The sequence below is a fragment of the Ascaphus truei genome, chromosome 12 (assembly GCF_040206685.1).
Source record: "Ascaphus truei isolate aAscTru1 chromosome 12, aAscTru1.hap1, whole genome shotgun sequence".
Classification (NCBI taxonomy): domain Eukaryota; kingdom Metazoa; phylum Chordata; class Amphibia; order Anura; family Ascaphidae; genus Ascaphus; species Ascaphus truei.
The window spans coordinates 31,776,576-31,791,710 of record NC_134494.1 but is presented as its reverse complement, the minus strand read 5'-3'; the positions used below and the strand labels follow the sequence as shown (position 1 = coordinate 31,791,710).

General features: G+C 50.5%; 1 protein-coding gene across 4 annotated transcripts; it reads right to left on the bottom strand.

The window, feature by feature from the left end:
- Positions 1 to 3,028: 3,028 nt before the first annotated feature.
- Positions 3,029 to 13,719, bottom strand: ALKBH3 (alkB homolog 3, alpha-ketoglutarate dependent dioxygenase). Of its 4 annotated transcripts, none has more exons than XM_075567240.1 (10): positions 13,626 to 13,719; positions 12,100 to 12,210; positions 10,709 to 10,803; positions 10,592 to 10,626; positions 9,738 to 9,785; positions 8,910 to 9,013; positions 6,591 to 6,679; positions 6,032 to 6,241; positions 4,317 to 4,415; positions 3,029 to 3,517 (listed from the first exon to the last, which is right to left on the bottom strand). In XM_075567240.1, exons 2-10 carry the CDS (start codon positions 12,170 to 12,172, stop codon positions 3,425 to 3,427), a joined length of 846 nt encoding a protein of 281 aa, XP_075423355.1. In that variant the 5' UTR covers positions 12,173 to 12,210; positions 13,626 to 13,719; the 3' UTR covers positions 3,029 to 3,424. The 4 variants fall into 4 exon arrangements, with proteins under 4 accessions (XP_075423355.1, XP_075423354.1, XP_075423356.1 ...); XM_075567239.1 differs by having other exon boundaries at positions 12,100 to 12,215; positions 13,626 to 13,692; XM_075567241.1 differs by lacking the exon at positions 13,626 to 13,719 and adding an exon at positions 13,556 to 13,612 and having other exon boundaries at positions 12,100 to 12,215.
- Positions 13,720 to 15,135: the final 1,416 nt, after the last annotated feature.

Here is a 15,135-nt window from a genome sequence, read left to right as displayed (position 1 = left end):
TGTGGCGAGCACAACCGTGACAGATCCATCCCGCCTTCATGGAAGAGTGCCATCAGATTTCTGCTAGAGAGCGACTTGGGTGGTTCTTCAACCAAGACAAGGGGGTGACGGATATTCCACCAGGGGGAGTGTGGCATCGGATGGCAGAGGCCTGTTATCCCAGCGATGATGGAAGCGATTGGTACTTTTCACTGGAGTCAACACCCGAAGAGGATGAGAAAAGAGGATGGAAGGTGGTGCCGGAAGGAAAGGAAATCTAAGTTTCCTCGTCGATTTGCTGTGTCCATCCAGAACATCTCTTCACCCTTTCTAGCTTAACTTCAATCAACAACTGGGTAAAATATATCCTGTAACGGAAGTGAAACCTCTGGCTTATGTGAACGCTGCTTCAGTGCAGGAAGCTTCTTCTAAGCTGCAATTCGATTTCGGAGAATCAGCCTTACCAGCAGAGTGGAAGAAACGCCTTAGCGATAAACTGGCCGAGCGGAAGGAAGTGTTCTCCACCAGTGAGATGCACCCAACACACAATTCGGTTGAGTGACACCAGCCCCTTTCGCGAGAGATCTAGGCGAATAGCCCCCAGAGATGTAGAGGATGTTGGGGACATCCTGAAAAAAAAAAATGAAGGTCGCTGGCATTGTAGCCAAGTCCTATAGTCTTTATGCATCACCTATTGTGGTGGCGCGGATCAATACACACTACCACGAATTGAGGAGATCCTGAGCGTACTGTCAGGCAGTCAATGGTTCACTGGATCTACGTTCTGGGTATTACCAGGTTCCTATGAGCTCAGAAGATCAAGAGAAAACGGCGTTCATCTTTTCTTTAGGGTTCTATCTGTGGAGATCCTACCACTTTTCAATGGCTGATGGAGAAGACCATCGGTGACATGAATCCAAGAGAATGTCTAGTCTATTTGGATGACATTAGCGTCTTTGGGCGGACGCTGGAGGAGCATGAACGTCTCCTGAAGTTTCTGGATTGGTTGCAACAAGAGGGACTGAAGTTGTCCCTCGACAAATGTAAGTGACTGAGGTTCGGCAGAACTTGCGTGGGCCATACTGAATCTGTAGAAGGGGTGACAACCGATCCTACAAAAGTGGAAGCGGTGGTGAACTGGTCTCGTCCCGAGTATTTGCTCCTTTTTAGGGTTCTGCAGGTACTATATGAGATTCGTGGAAGATATTCTTGTATCACCAAGGCATTGAATAGCTTGCTGAAGATCATCGTCAGAGAGCAATGAAACCGAAAGCACCCTTCGGCGAGAAGTGGACTCCCGGTTGAGAGGAGGCCTTTGTGAAGCTGAAGAAAAGTCTTACCGAAGCTCCTGTTTTGGCTAATGCAGATCAAGTTTAACAGTATGTGTTACATGTGGATGCCAGTTTTGATGGGCTGGGAGTGGTACTGCATCAGAAATATCCTATGGGGCTCCAGCCTGTTGCCTACGTGAGTTGCAGTTTAACGCTGAGTGAGAAGAATTACCCGGTCCATAAATTGTAGTTTCTGGCACTGAAGTAGGCCACCCCCTATGGGGTATCTTTTGAAGTAAGGACGGACAATAATCCTCATATACATTCTGACATCCGCCAAATTGGATGCCACCGGTCACAGGTGGTTGGCCGCCTTATCCAACCACAGCTTCACCTTAAAATACAAGCCCGGTCCCAAGAACATTGGGGTCGATGCTCTGTCCAGGAGAAACAATGCAGCAAGGAATCCGCGCTCGTACTGTCCGTGAGTTTTATTCTTTGTTCTTTTAAACACCACATTCCCCTTGCAGCTGTGTGTGGAGCACCTCCCCAAACGCTCCTATATAAGAGACTACCCAAACGGGGAGTCTCAAACAAACAAACGAAAAAAAGATACACGCAAAGCGCACCAGGGATTAGTGTATAAACTCACTAATGGAGTTAGCTAATGAGATCCATCACTAAAATGTAGCAACAAGGACATTTATTCAATCAGAAAGTCAAATGACCCCACACAAATAAATCAATATGCACCACTGGAAAAAGAAAAACAGCCTCTCCTCTACATAGAGACCCCTGCCCTCCCAGTGATGGGACACAATAAAACACTATGCAAGTGCAAGTACACTAGACCAAAATTAGTCACATATGCCAAACAGCCCCTATAACTGCATTTAAATGTGGTGCTGAGACCGGGACCAACACTAGTTTATTGCTTTTGCTCCCAGAATTACCACTCATCACATTTCCCTCCTCTGCGTGGCCAGTACCAGCCCCCCCCCCCCCCCACAAGAAGTATTCCAGGTTAACCCCTTTGCTGCCAGAGGGAAGCACAATTCACTGCTAATTACAACGTTGCAGTCTTTACAGCCAGCAGAGGGGTTACGGGTCCTTTTAATACATGGAATTAAAAAGCCTGATGAAAGACCCCCCCCACTTCCTGAGCAGCACTGTGGGATCTGCTCACATTACCCACATAAAAGGCTCAGGCTCGTTCCCTGCCGGTTGCTATGGTACTAAGGAGGTGTCATGATCACCCCCCTCGCCTCCTGTCACAACGCACCCACAGCGTGACAAAGGGGGAGGGGGAGGAAACCCATCCCACTGATCTGCTGGGAGGAGGGACGAGTGGGTTATGTAACAGGACTTTGCACCTTTAACACCACTACATTCATCCTGAGTGAATGGTAAAGGAAGCGGCAATGGGCCAAATTTACTAAGCAGTGCTATGTCATACAGAGCCGCTGTGCGTAGTATACAGGGCTCTATAACACACACACACACACACACACACACACACACACACACACACACACACACACACACACACGGCCCTATAACCCGATTCCTGATCTATTTATGTTTCAAGAAATTACAAGCACCATGAACCTATTTTTTGCCGGGAGTTTCATCCACGTTTTAAACTACCCACGTCCCCGCACACAGCAGTAACAGACCACGCGCCGCGCGTGTATATAAAACTCGCAGGATTTCTACGGAGAACTTCAATGTGGGGGGGGGGGGGGGGGAGGAGGGGGAGGAAGCAAAAAAAAAAAATGTTTGTTTGTCAGAATGTTCCATGATTTGCCGTTTATTCCCAAAACATTTTGTTGTTGGGGAAGGAAGTGGAAACTGCATTTAAATAAACACAATAAATTAACCCATTCTTCAACGAGTTACAAAGAAACAAGAAAACATTGTCACTGGACCAGACGACACCAGCCACACTCCTTCAATGGACATGTGGTTGTGATGTAGTAAAAGATCAAGAGCGCTTTAACCTTTTCAGTGCTGGAAATGTCTTTAGCATGGAAGGGGTTACACACCTCCTTAACACCGAGACACAGCAAGTCTAGCAGCACACTCAGCAGGCCCCTTCCTTTCAGTTTGGATTCGCTGGGATACGGGCCCCCTCAGGCTCTTGTCTCTGCGCCCTCCCCCACCCCCCCAGCCTCTCAGTGATGCTGATCTGCTGTCTCGGGGTACATGGTGCGAAAGGTAAGGTTAATCCTGGGGGTTCGGTCATGATACTCCTTGGGTACACGATGCTGGGGAGAAGAAGTGTAGATTGTTAGCTCTTTGGGGCAGGATCTTCTTTAGCCGTACGTTGTCATTCACCTGTTGCACATCTCCCCATTGTTTGTACGTTGCCTCTTGTTATATTGCGCACACACACACACACACACAGTGGGTGGTAAAGGCCCCGCTGGCACATACACATCTATTTGTCTCTCAAACATCCCTGAGGATGAGAACCGTGATGCTTTTTATGCTCATTTGCTCTGGTTTCTAAGAAAATCCCAGTCAGACAGTTTAATCCAGGGGTGGGCAACTCCAGTCCTCAAGGGCCACCAACAGGTCAAGTATTAGGCATATCCCTGCTTCAGCACAGGTGGTGCAGTTGTTGACCGAGCCACCTGTGCTGAAGCAGGGATATCCCTAATACCTGACCAGTTGGTGGCCCTTGAGGACTGGGAGTTGCTCACCCCCTGGTTTAATCCAGCAGCAGAACAAGAAACACCACGGCTCAGAACACCGGGGAATTAAAAATGGCCGCAAGATTCACATACAAACCATGGTTTTGCAAGTAAAACAATAGAATATGGAATGGAATGGCACAGACCATAAGGGTTTATGTATCCACGTCTTCTGGCTGCAAGACACGCATCAGATTTAGGAAAGGATCTCACATTGTTTCCTGTGGGGTTCCCCCCTCGTGAGCGACATAGGGCGCTTTCAGCCCCAGTTCTGTAGTCAGGAGACTTTGGGAATTAGGTTTGGGGCAGGTTCAGTGGGTGTAGTTCCCCCCTCCCCCCCCAAGGAGATATCTGGGTGCTTGTGCCTTACTTGCCAGTCTTCCTGCGTTGACCCTTCCATGACCAGCAGTGTCCCATGGTCTAGCGGCACGTGCACACGATCCACATATGTGAAGTCTCCGTGTTCCTCCTGCAGGATAACGAGATGCAGTAAGGTGAATGATATGGGGTACTGGGGGGTTATCAGGTCGCAAAAACTAGCTCACTTCAAATTAGAGTACAGTGACATTCAAGAGTTGGGTTACGACCTTCAGGCTGTATAATTTAACAGGTGATATAACCCCATCTCCTCAGTGACGTGTGCCCTGCTAACTGCATGGAATTACATACATATCGCAGATAATACTTTAGCAATTAAAGGAGCTATTCAAGCAATATTCTACATGTGGTTTTTTTCTAAAATAAATCAGTTCTGTAGTATTAGTATTAAATAATACTACTTTTTTTATTTTAAAATTCAACTTAATACCATTTTTAATGATCTTTAATTTCTATAACAGGCTTTAGCCACCACCCCAGCAGTGCAAGATCTTTGTAACACTCTCCTGTTTGTGACAATTTGTTGCCAAGATTCACAGCAGTTTCTGCTGCAAACAGTAACAATAGATAATGTTACCTTAGTAATAGAAGAATACATTGTAGCTGCTGAGTTACACTGACTGAAGGATTGATTTAGTGAACCAGGATTCACGGGAGAACCAATTGATCGGCAGCTTAGGTAATCAGTTTTCATTAAATGTAATCAAAGGCTGCGTATATTAAAACAAACAAAAGATATATATTTTTTTTTTAAACGGCTTGGATTACCTCAAGTATACTACGATAAACAAAGAAGCCCCAACACTGTACACGTCTAAGGTGACCATTTATTTACTACATTACTATAGGTTTTTTCGTCTAATAACTTTGGGTCATTGAGTTCCATCTTTCGGTGACCCGATCCGCAGGTCCAACACAACCAATACTTACATTAGCAACATTATGGTTTAATTGGTTCCTGAGGACTGTACATAACAACTAATCAGACACACCCCATCTTATACACAAACCTCCGCAAGCGCCCAACGCGCACGCACACACACACACACACACACACACAAATTTACACATACTTTACACTAAACAGCAACCAACGCAAACAGAAAAATCTTCCATCAAAACCCTAGAACATCTTTGAGCCGCGCTTAGAGACCGCTGTTGGCGATTGGGTCCTGTCTTTGTACCGCTCCCAGCTCCTATTACACAGTACAGTGCTCCACTTGCATGCGGACAGCACCGGCAGTTTCAGGAGAGGCGGCACTGCCATGTGTCGCATGTCGCGGGGTGCAGAGGGAACGGGGGGGGGGGGGGTTTGGGGTGTCCTTTTCTGTCTGGAAACCGGGCACTGTACTACTTTTGTATATTAAAACTAAACTTTAATAAGTATGGTCTTCGGGCCCTAATTGAACTTTGCACGTTGCCAATTGAGGGATTACATATTTTTAGTAAACAGGGACTAAGGACCCTTAAACGATAATACTTTTCTTTATCCTTGGAGGTGGTGGCAGCATTTTTAGGTTATTTTGTGATGGATTGAGGGGAGGTATTACTCATTTTCGGGACCTTTGGGAAGATGAATGTGTCAGCAGGATGGCTGTGTGTATTAACCCTCGTCACACACACCAGTCACAGGCTCACAGGCGTGCCGTTCGTGGCACAATGTTAAATGTGTCAGGGTTTGCCATTATCCCCGCTCAGGTCACTCACCGGGGACGGCTTCCTTCTCATCTGGAAGACCCGGGTGTCCCCGAAGCTGAGGGAGGCAATGACGGGGTTCCTGCCCAGACCATGCTCTTCGTCACTGTGCCAGTCAATGCTGTCCTTGTCATGTCTGTAGAGGTTGCAGAGCAGAGAGTTGAAGGTGTGCCCAGTCACTTCCTCAATGCGATCTTTCAGCATGGTGAGTATAGGGTGCCACTGCAGACAGACAGCTAGGGGTTAACACCTCATTGCCCGTGGAGTCAGGAAGGACCTTATTGCCCATGGAGTCTGCCCCTACCACCACAGACATTAGGGACTAAGCTTCCCTACTGCCGTCTGAACCAGACAGAAGGGATCTGTGCCCCATCAATTTTGTCCCTCCCACCACAGAGTGACACTGATAGAGGGGAACCTACAGAACGGCCCATCCAGTTTCTCCTAATCACCACAAATCTGACCACAGGATGAAGAAAGGACCCCGAGACCCACAAAGTCTGACCACAGGATGACTCGGTGACACATACGAAACGACTGGTCAATGGGTGAGGCTCTGTTAGATGCTCACGTGAGGGTTGGGCTGCATTGTAGACCGGGAGTAAGTATAGGGGATCTCCCCGTACCAAGAGGTGAGCCTCGGCTCCAGGTAAGGTCCATCTGACAAAGAGAACAAGTCGCAGGTCACCAGCTGGTGGAACCCTCTACATCTAACCATGGGCGTCCGCAGAAATTTTTTCGGGGGGGGGGGCATAATTTATAACCACAGCGCAATGGCGGTCCCGGCTGCGGCACAGATTGGTCCCGACTTGGGAGTGAGACGGCTTTCATTGGTAGGTAGTGTTACCAATGAGAGCCGCATCACTCCCGAGTGCTACCAATGACAGTGCGCTGCGCTTCCTCCTGCGTAGCAGCATAGGCTAGCCTACCACCAGCTGCCTGCCGCGGCGCCAGGGGCACCCACCCACCTCCGTCCCGGTCCACCCAGAGTCTGTTTTTGGCGTTTATAGCGCCGTAAACGTACTGTACGGCGCCATAAATGCCAAAAACAGCCCAGGACTGCGAGTGATCCAGGCAGAGCCGCCAACAGAAATCATGGGGCCCAGGACAAATGAAAGGAGCAGGCCCCCCCCTTACCCATAGCGCCCCCCCCCGAACCCATAGCGCACCTACCACGAAAAAATATCTTTTAGAGCGCAACTTTTACTTAACTGTTTTCTTATTGTACTACAGAATAAAACATTACAATGCAACCTGTTTATTTTTATATTTTCAACAAAAGACATGTGTCTGCCTGCCTGGGTGGGTGAGTGGGTGAATGACAGTAGAATGACAGTGGGTGAGTGGGTGAATGACAGTGGGTGGGTGAATGACAGTGGGTGGGTGAATGACAGTGGGTGGGTGAATGACAGTGGGTGGGTGAATGACAGTGGGTGGGTGGGTGAATGACAGTGGGTGGGTGGGTGAATGACAGTGGGTGGGTGGGTGAATGACAGTGGGTGGGTGGGTGAATGACAGTGGGTGGGTGGGTGAATGACAGTGGGTGGGTGGGTGAATGACAGTGGGTGGGTTGACGGTTGAATGACGGTGGGTGGGATAATGACGGTGGGTGGATGAATGATGGTGGGTGGGTGGATGAATGATGGTGGGTGGGTGGGTGAATGACAGTGAGTGAGTGGGTGGATGGGTGAATGACAGTGGGTGGGTGGGTGAATGTTGAGTGTGGGTGGGTGAATGACGGTGGGAGAGAGTGACTGGGTGACAGTGACTGGGTGGGTGGGAGACAGTGACTAGGTGGGTGGGAGACAGTGACTGAGTGGGTGGGAGACAGTGACTGGGTGGGTGACAGTGACTTGGTGAGTGACAGTCAGTGAGTGGGTGGGTAACAGGGACAGTGGGTTATGGTGACAGTGGGTTATGGTGACAGTGGGTGACAGTGACAGTGGGTGACAGTGACAGTGGGTGACAGTGACTGGGTGGGGTGACTTACCTTGACCGGGTGGGTGCAGCTTGTCGCCGGACGCTTCCCCCTTCTGCCCCTGATATCCCCGCGGCAGCTGCCAGGGACGGGAGGTGGGTTTGGGGAGGGGGCGCGGGAGGAGGGCTCGGGGGGCATGGGAGGTGGGCTCGGGGGGAGGGGGGGCAAGGCCACGGGAGGTGGGTTTGGGGAGGGGGCGCGGGAGGAGGGCTCGGGGGGGGGCACGGCCACGGGAGGTGGGCCGGGGGGCACGGGAAGCTGGCCAAGGGGGGGAGGCAGGCCGCAGCGGAGCTGGTACTTCCCCCTCCATCCCACGTTGGGAGCGGGAGGGGGAGCGGGCCGCAGAGGAGCTTGGCTTGTACTTCCCCCTCCGTCCCACTTTGGGAGCGGGGGGAAGCGGGCCCTGCTTGCCCTGCGCATGCGCGACGAGACCGCGGGGAATCGGCGCCATTTTTTTAAACTTTTTTTTTAAATTTATTTAATTAACTGGTGCCCGGCCGCGCAGGGGGCCCGGCCTGACCCACGGGGCCCGGGAAGCAGTACCCTTTGTCCCCCCTGTGCCCCCCCTGTTTGCGGCCCTGGATCCAGGGGGGGGCAAGCGCCCCCCCTTGCCCCCCCTGCGGACGCCCCCCCTTGCCCCCCCCTGCATCTAACACAATGGGGGGGTTTCTCCTCCATCACTGGGAGCTTATAAACCAGACCCCGAGTTTGTTAGATTCTCCTGAACCCCCGGGTCAAATTATAACTCGAAATTAGGGTAGTACAAGGTGAGAGGGTGCAGTGTATATTCCAATCAGCAAAGGGAAGTGCAGTATACAACTGCTTGGAAGTGTTGGGTATTATTAGGGATATAACGGGCAGGGAGCGCCCTCTAGTGAGGCGTCTGAGGTGTAGCACTAAGTCCCGTCTCACCTGGTCCCACATTAGATTTCTGCTTCCAGGGGAGCTCACGGTGCAGCTGCTCGAACATCCAGTTGGCATCTCCGGGGTTAATGAACAAGGGGAACAATCGCAGCCTGGAGGAGGCAGAGGGTTTAACATTCACCTGCCTGAAAGCCTGTCCTGTCAGCATGGAGGTGTTCTAATGTTTATAAAGAGACGGCGACAGTGAAGAATAATGCAGGGGTGGCCAAGTCCTCAAAGGCCACCAACAGGTCAGGTTTTAAGAATATCCCTGTTTCAGCACAGGTGATGCAATCGTTGACTGAGCCACCTGTGCTGAAGCAGGGATATCCTGAAAACATGACCTGTTGGTGGCCCTTGACAACCTATATTGGTCCCCCCTTGGACCAATGACTCACCTGTCCATGCCTGTAACACACAGTAGCTCCCTTTTGTATGTGTCCGCCTCCCTCCCAGTGATAGACAGAATGGGGCTATGGGGTAGAGTCTGTCTTCCCCGCAGCAGAGTGACGGGAGCTATGATTTAGGGACTGGGTGACAGAGGGATGCTCTGGGGTAGAGTCCCCCCCCTCCCCCCCTCACTACAGAATTACACAGAACAAGTGTAAAGTTTAGTGCTACATGAAAATCATGGACGTGCCAGATTCCTAGTGACTGTGACACAGGCAGAGAGGCTCCTGCAGCCACTTCTGCATTTACAGTCACCTACATTCCCTTTTCGGCTAGAAGATCACTGCGCAGACTATCCCGCCATCCATACTGCGAAACCTCCAAATTCCAGCAAGCACCCCAATAACAGAGTGCCTGAGGTCCCAGAGCGGAACACGCCCCTCTTACCTGGACACGCCGGCAGGAGATGTGCTGATCTCGTGGGGGCCGGCGGTACTGACAAAATGAGAGAACACGGAGATCGGGGGAAAGTGTAACCTGTGCCCCCCCCCCCCTCGCTGCGGCCCCTCTCACACCCCAGGCCCCACCCCCCTCGCTGCCTTCACACCCCAGGCTGCGGCCCCTCTCACACCCCAGGCCCCACCCCCCTCGCGGCCTTCACACCCCAGGCTGCGGCCCCTCTCACACCCCAGGCCCCACCCCCTCGCTGCCTTCACACCCCAGGCTGCGGCTCCTCTCACACCCCAGGCTGCGGCCCCTCACACACACCAGGCCCCACCCCCCTCACTGCTCACATCCCAGGCCGCGGCCCCCCTTGCTGCCCTCACACCCCAGGCCACGACCCCCCTCGCTGTCCTCACACACCAGGCCGCAGCCCCCCTCACACCCCAGGCCCCACCCCCTTCGCTGCCACACATCCCAGGCCGCGCCCCCCCCTCGCTGTCCTCACACCCCAGACCCCATACCCCTCACACCCCTCCTCACACCCCAGACCCCTCATCCCCCAGGCCGCGGCCCCCTCTTGTCACATCTCAGGCTGTGCATAATTTATTTGCAACATTTCAAGTTTTAAAAAGGGAGTATCATATATTATCTCCTCAGTTGCAGCGGCCCACCGCGCCGGAGAGCCCCCACCGTGCCGGAGAGCCCCCACCGCGCCGGAGAGCCCCCACCGCGCCGGAGAGACCCCACCGCGCCGGAGAGACCCCACCGCGCCGGAGAGACCCCACCGCGCCGGAGAGACCCCACTGCGCCGGAGAGCCCCCACTGCGCATCAGACAGAGGTGCAGGGTTTAACTTACTCAATCACCCGTGGCTCTGGGACTCTGCGGTTCACCTGAGAGGGGACAGAAAGACACAGATGAGCCGTGTCACAGGGGAGGGTGACACTCCGTGGTCACACTCACAGGTGGATTTACCTCCGTCGGTTCTGAATACACAAACTGCTTCTCCGGTGCGAGCGGCTTTTTGCCCCACCGTTGGGGTCCCGCAGCAGGTGGGGCAGCTGGGGGCGCTACAGGAGACAGAGCACAGGATTTTAATACAAGTTCTTCCCCCTTCACTGTGTCTTTATATTCACCCCACACCCCCAATGTCCAGAGACAGAAGGAACCTTATTGCATGTCGCTCCCACTGCAGGGTGACGGTGTTTAAAGGACCTATTATGTGTTCCCTCCCCGGACGGGCTGAATAAAACAGTGATGCAGAAGAAACAGGCGTTTCATCAACTCAGTGCCAGAGATTATATATGGGTACTGCGGGGTTAACCCCTCTTATCCTGCACACATGTAACATTAAACTTTCCCCTGCTCCCTCCCCAAGTCACCCACTCTCCGATACTGTCCCTGTTCTGTGTAGCGTGCTTCCACCCAGTGGCGGTTTTGGGTAGGACATGACCAGCTCCGGTCTATTTTCACGAGCGCCCTCGCTTCAAATCTCGAGTGGAGACCAAAGTTATTTATCCGTCGGCACAACCAGATATTCTGTTTGAAATATATCGCAGTATTTTCGTTCCAATGCCTTTTAATGTGCAGCATGTGATTGGCTGGAGTTGCTTGGATAAACTGCTGGTCATTGGTTGATGGGAGCGGATTGCTTTGTGTACAGAAGGGGCAATCCTCATATCAAAAAGTGCACTATTCCCAGTAATATGTTTATGGGGTCACATCGGGGCGATGTGTTATTTTTACCCAAATCTGACCCATATAAGAATATTGAAAGTATGTGCTAAAATGAGACTTGGGAGGGATTTGTTCCCTCTGGCCGCTCCACTGTGTGATCAGCAAGCGCTTGCACAGCCAGAGTCCTATTGGCTTATCTTTATGGGTTCTCTGATAAGCACAGGGTGAGCCAAGGATCAAGAAAACAGTTGATTAACAAATACTTCTCCGTTCAGAGGCCCTTATGCAATGTAACATGTAATTAATTTCCAAATACATGAATGCATACAAACCTTTGCAATTAGCAGTGTTGTGTTTGATTAATGAAGCCAATTAGACGTCTAAATTCTTTACAAACAGTATTTTTTCTGGCTATGTAAAACACCTTTAAATAGGAGTTTGGAACAGAGTTCCTTTTTTTTTTTTTTTAACAGGTGAATCTTTGTAGGAAACCCCCCCAAAATATAACAGCACAGAAATCAAAGTATTTTTATACCGTTCTTTAAACAAATGCAGTTTGTGCTTGAAGTGGCTGTGACAGTTCAGCTGCCTGACGCAGGCACACTGTTGCATATCTTGTTGGGTGTTTGTTTGTTACATCTGATGAAGACGCAGACCACAGGACCATTAACTGCTCGGTGTGGTTTTACCTGCTCGGGGGGCAGCTCTGGTGGGTCCTGCCCAAGCCCCCTGCACCCGAGATTTCTTCCTCTTGTCTTCCATGCTCCTGGGCTCTGCAGACGCCTCTCACTGCGGAGGATCTGCGCTAGAATGAGACATGGTAGTATGTGTTTATTTACACCGGTATGCACCGTTAAAATCCTGTGACTGCAATCACCATCTGCTGTGTTGAAAGTGAACTGCTAGCTTAGGTGAATGTGTTTGATTACAATTAACATAACATTTATCTTCTGAGCCCTACATGTACTAGGCCTATATATTTATATATTCCCTCCCATCTCCTCAAATATTTTGCTCCGACTCCAATCCCTATATACTCATATTTTCAACACTCCTCTCCGCTACCTTTCCCTCCTTCAAGCATGCAAGTTATACCCTTACTCAAAAACGCAACCTTTCCGCTCAGTTTAACTATCGCTGCGTCTCCCTCCTGCCTTTTGCTTCTAATCTCCTTGAATGTCTTGTATTCTCTCGCTTACTCCATTTTCTCACCTATTCTCTCCTAGACCCTCTACAATCTGGCTTCCGCACTGCTCACACCACTGAAACAGCCTTCACTGACCCTCAGAGGAGGCAATCTCTAAGGGAGACTCTTTGCATTAAATTGCTTCGTGTTTGACCACTATTAGTGTCACAGCTGTTTGAGCGCTGCAGGTACGCTCTTATTTTTGTATCTGTCTAGGCTAGGGTTTAGGTTAGCGGTGTGCAAAGTGGGGGGCGCGGGCGCTTGCAGAGGCCCCGCGCTCTTCACCGAGGCATTAAAATAAAATGCAGGGGGATCACGTGAGGCCTCTGTAACAAAGTTACCGGGGTTCAGACGCGTTAGTGGGACGTGTCGCCATGGCAACGCATCAAATTACGCCGCGGTGTCATGCAGTGACGTCACACGGCGTCTCCATGGTAACAGGGTCACGTGACCCCACGGCATCATTTGACGCCGACAAGCGAGGTGAGGGGGGTGCACGAAAGCGAGGGGTAGCAGGCAGGAGGGCGCAGCTCCAAAAGTTTGCTTTCCCCTGGTTTAGGGAGACCCTTTTACCTGCTTGCACCACTCTTTTTGCTCATATGTAGTTATAGTACTGCTGATTGACTCTAGATTATGCCCTTGCCTCAATATACTGAAAAAAGAGAATCGTGTGCGCTGTCCTCAGTCTCCCCTCTCTTCACCGCCTGTCTGTTTACAACTGGGGCTTGCAACGAGTGCCCCCCTCTTGAGGCTTGCCCTCAGTAGTGTTGTGTGCTTTTAGGATTATGTGATCCATTCTTAATTAAATGTGTTGTACATGGTTTTAGTGTATATATAAATTGTGTTTACTTTACCCAATTTTGTCTGTTTTATCTCTTATGCGTCCTTTTTTTTTTTTATTATTTAACTTGCCTCAATATCCAACTAGCATCCTGTCTCACCCACCCATTAAAACACACCTCTATAATACCGCATATGGGTAGCTCTGCTGGCTGATACTATACATCTCGTATGCACTGATGTACTCACTTGTCACCCTGTGTCCATGCTGCATCCACTTCCTGTGTTACACTTAAAGGGATCTGACTACAACTGGACCCTGGCACAAAGGTTCCTCTCCCTGGAAGGGCTATGGGCTGTAACATGTTTCCAGTCCCAGCTGCTATTAATTGGTACCAGCAACTTTTTTTTTTTTTTTGCAGTACAATTGATTTATAAAGATTAAGATTTCACAACCCGCAGCATCAGTAATCCATGTGTTTATTTATATGTTATTAAATGGAATCTGGCTGCAGCTTTCTTAGCTCCTGGATTTCTGAGCTTTCTGCTACAGCCACAGGAATTGGCATAAACTAACCCCCTCTCTTAGTCCTCGGGCATGGTCAGTGCTTATGCGCTGACCCGTGCTGCTACTCGGCACTGAGCCCCTGCAGCCGCAATGAGAGCGGCTTTAGCAGGGGCTCGCTTACGCGTGCGGAAGCGTAAGTCTTACCAAAATGTTAAATTCAAGCGCTCAAGGGAGCGCAGGGCCGGTCACGTGAGCGGTTCGCCAGCTCCGTGACGTCACTGGCCCGCCCCTCGACACGGCCCCGGACTGCGCGCGGACCAAGGCCAGGGAAAGCACTTGCTTTCCCTCAGCCTCCGCGCGCCTCAGCACGGCTGCAGTCCTATGGACGCAGCCTTACCTGCTCTCCACGAGGCCGCGTTGTCATGCCAACACGTTGTCGCGATCAGAAGCCGGAGAGGAGGTAAGAGGCGGTTACCGAGGCCCGTGCTCTCCCCTGGCAATCAATCTAAATGCTGTGGGGAAGAGCGTGGGCCTCGGTTTAGCACCCCTGCCTTAATTAACCCCTTCAGAGACCGAGATCTGCAAGGCGCTGAAGGGGTTAAGTGCCTTTTGATTATACACTAAACCAGGAGTGTCTGATTGGCCACCTACAGGTCAGGTTTTAAAGGATATCCCTGCTTGAGCACAGTGGCTCAGTCAGAATGACTGAGCCATCTGTGCTGAAGCAGGGATATCCCTAATGCCTGGTCTGTTGGTGGCTCTTGAGGACTGGCATTGCCCGCCCCTGCTCTAAAGAATGAAGTGCCAGGCTTATGCAATGTACTTTCTGCACATATCTATAACTCTACTGGCGCCCCCGCGAGGGACTTCGTGTGGCCCTTTGACTCTGCATCTCCTTATTTGAATCTGGTTGCTTAAGCAGCTAAGTGCAGTTTTAACACTGAAACTCTCTTGTGAATTAAGCTAATGTAAATATATATGGTACCAATGTTATAAATGCTTGCAGAATGTTGAAACATAGTACTTTATCTGTAAATGAAACCAAAATGACATTACAATAAGCTTGTGGCTCTTCTACTCCTAGATGGGTTTTTTTATCTGGACCCTTTGGAGAACTAGTTGAAGAGCCCCTTGTTTATACCAGCTTAGATCATCCTCCAGGCATCTGCTTAATAATAACAACGCTTTATAATATAACACAGGTTACTCTGCATTTTTTTTTTTTTTTTTTACCTTGGCTCCAACTTCTAG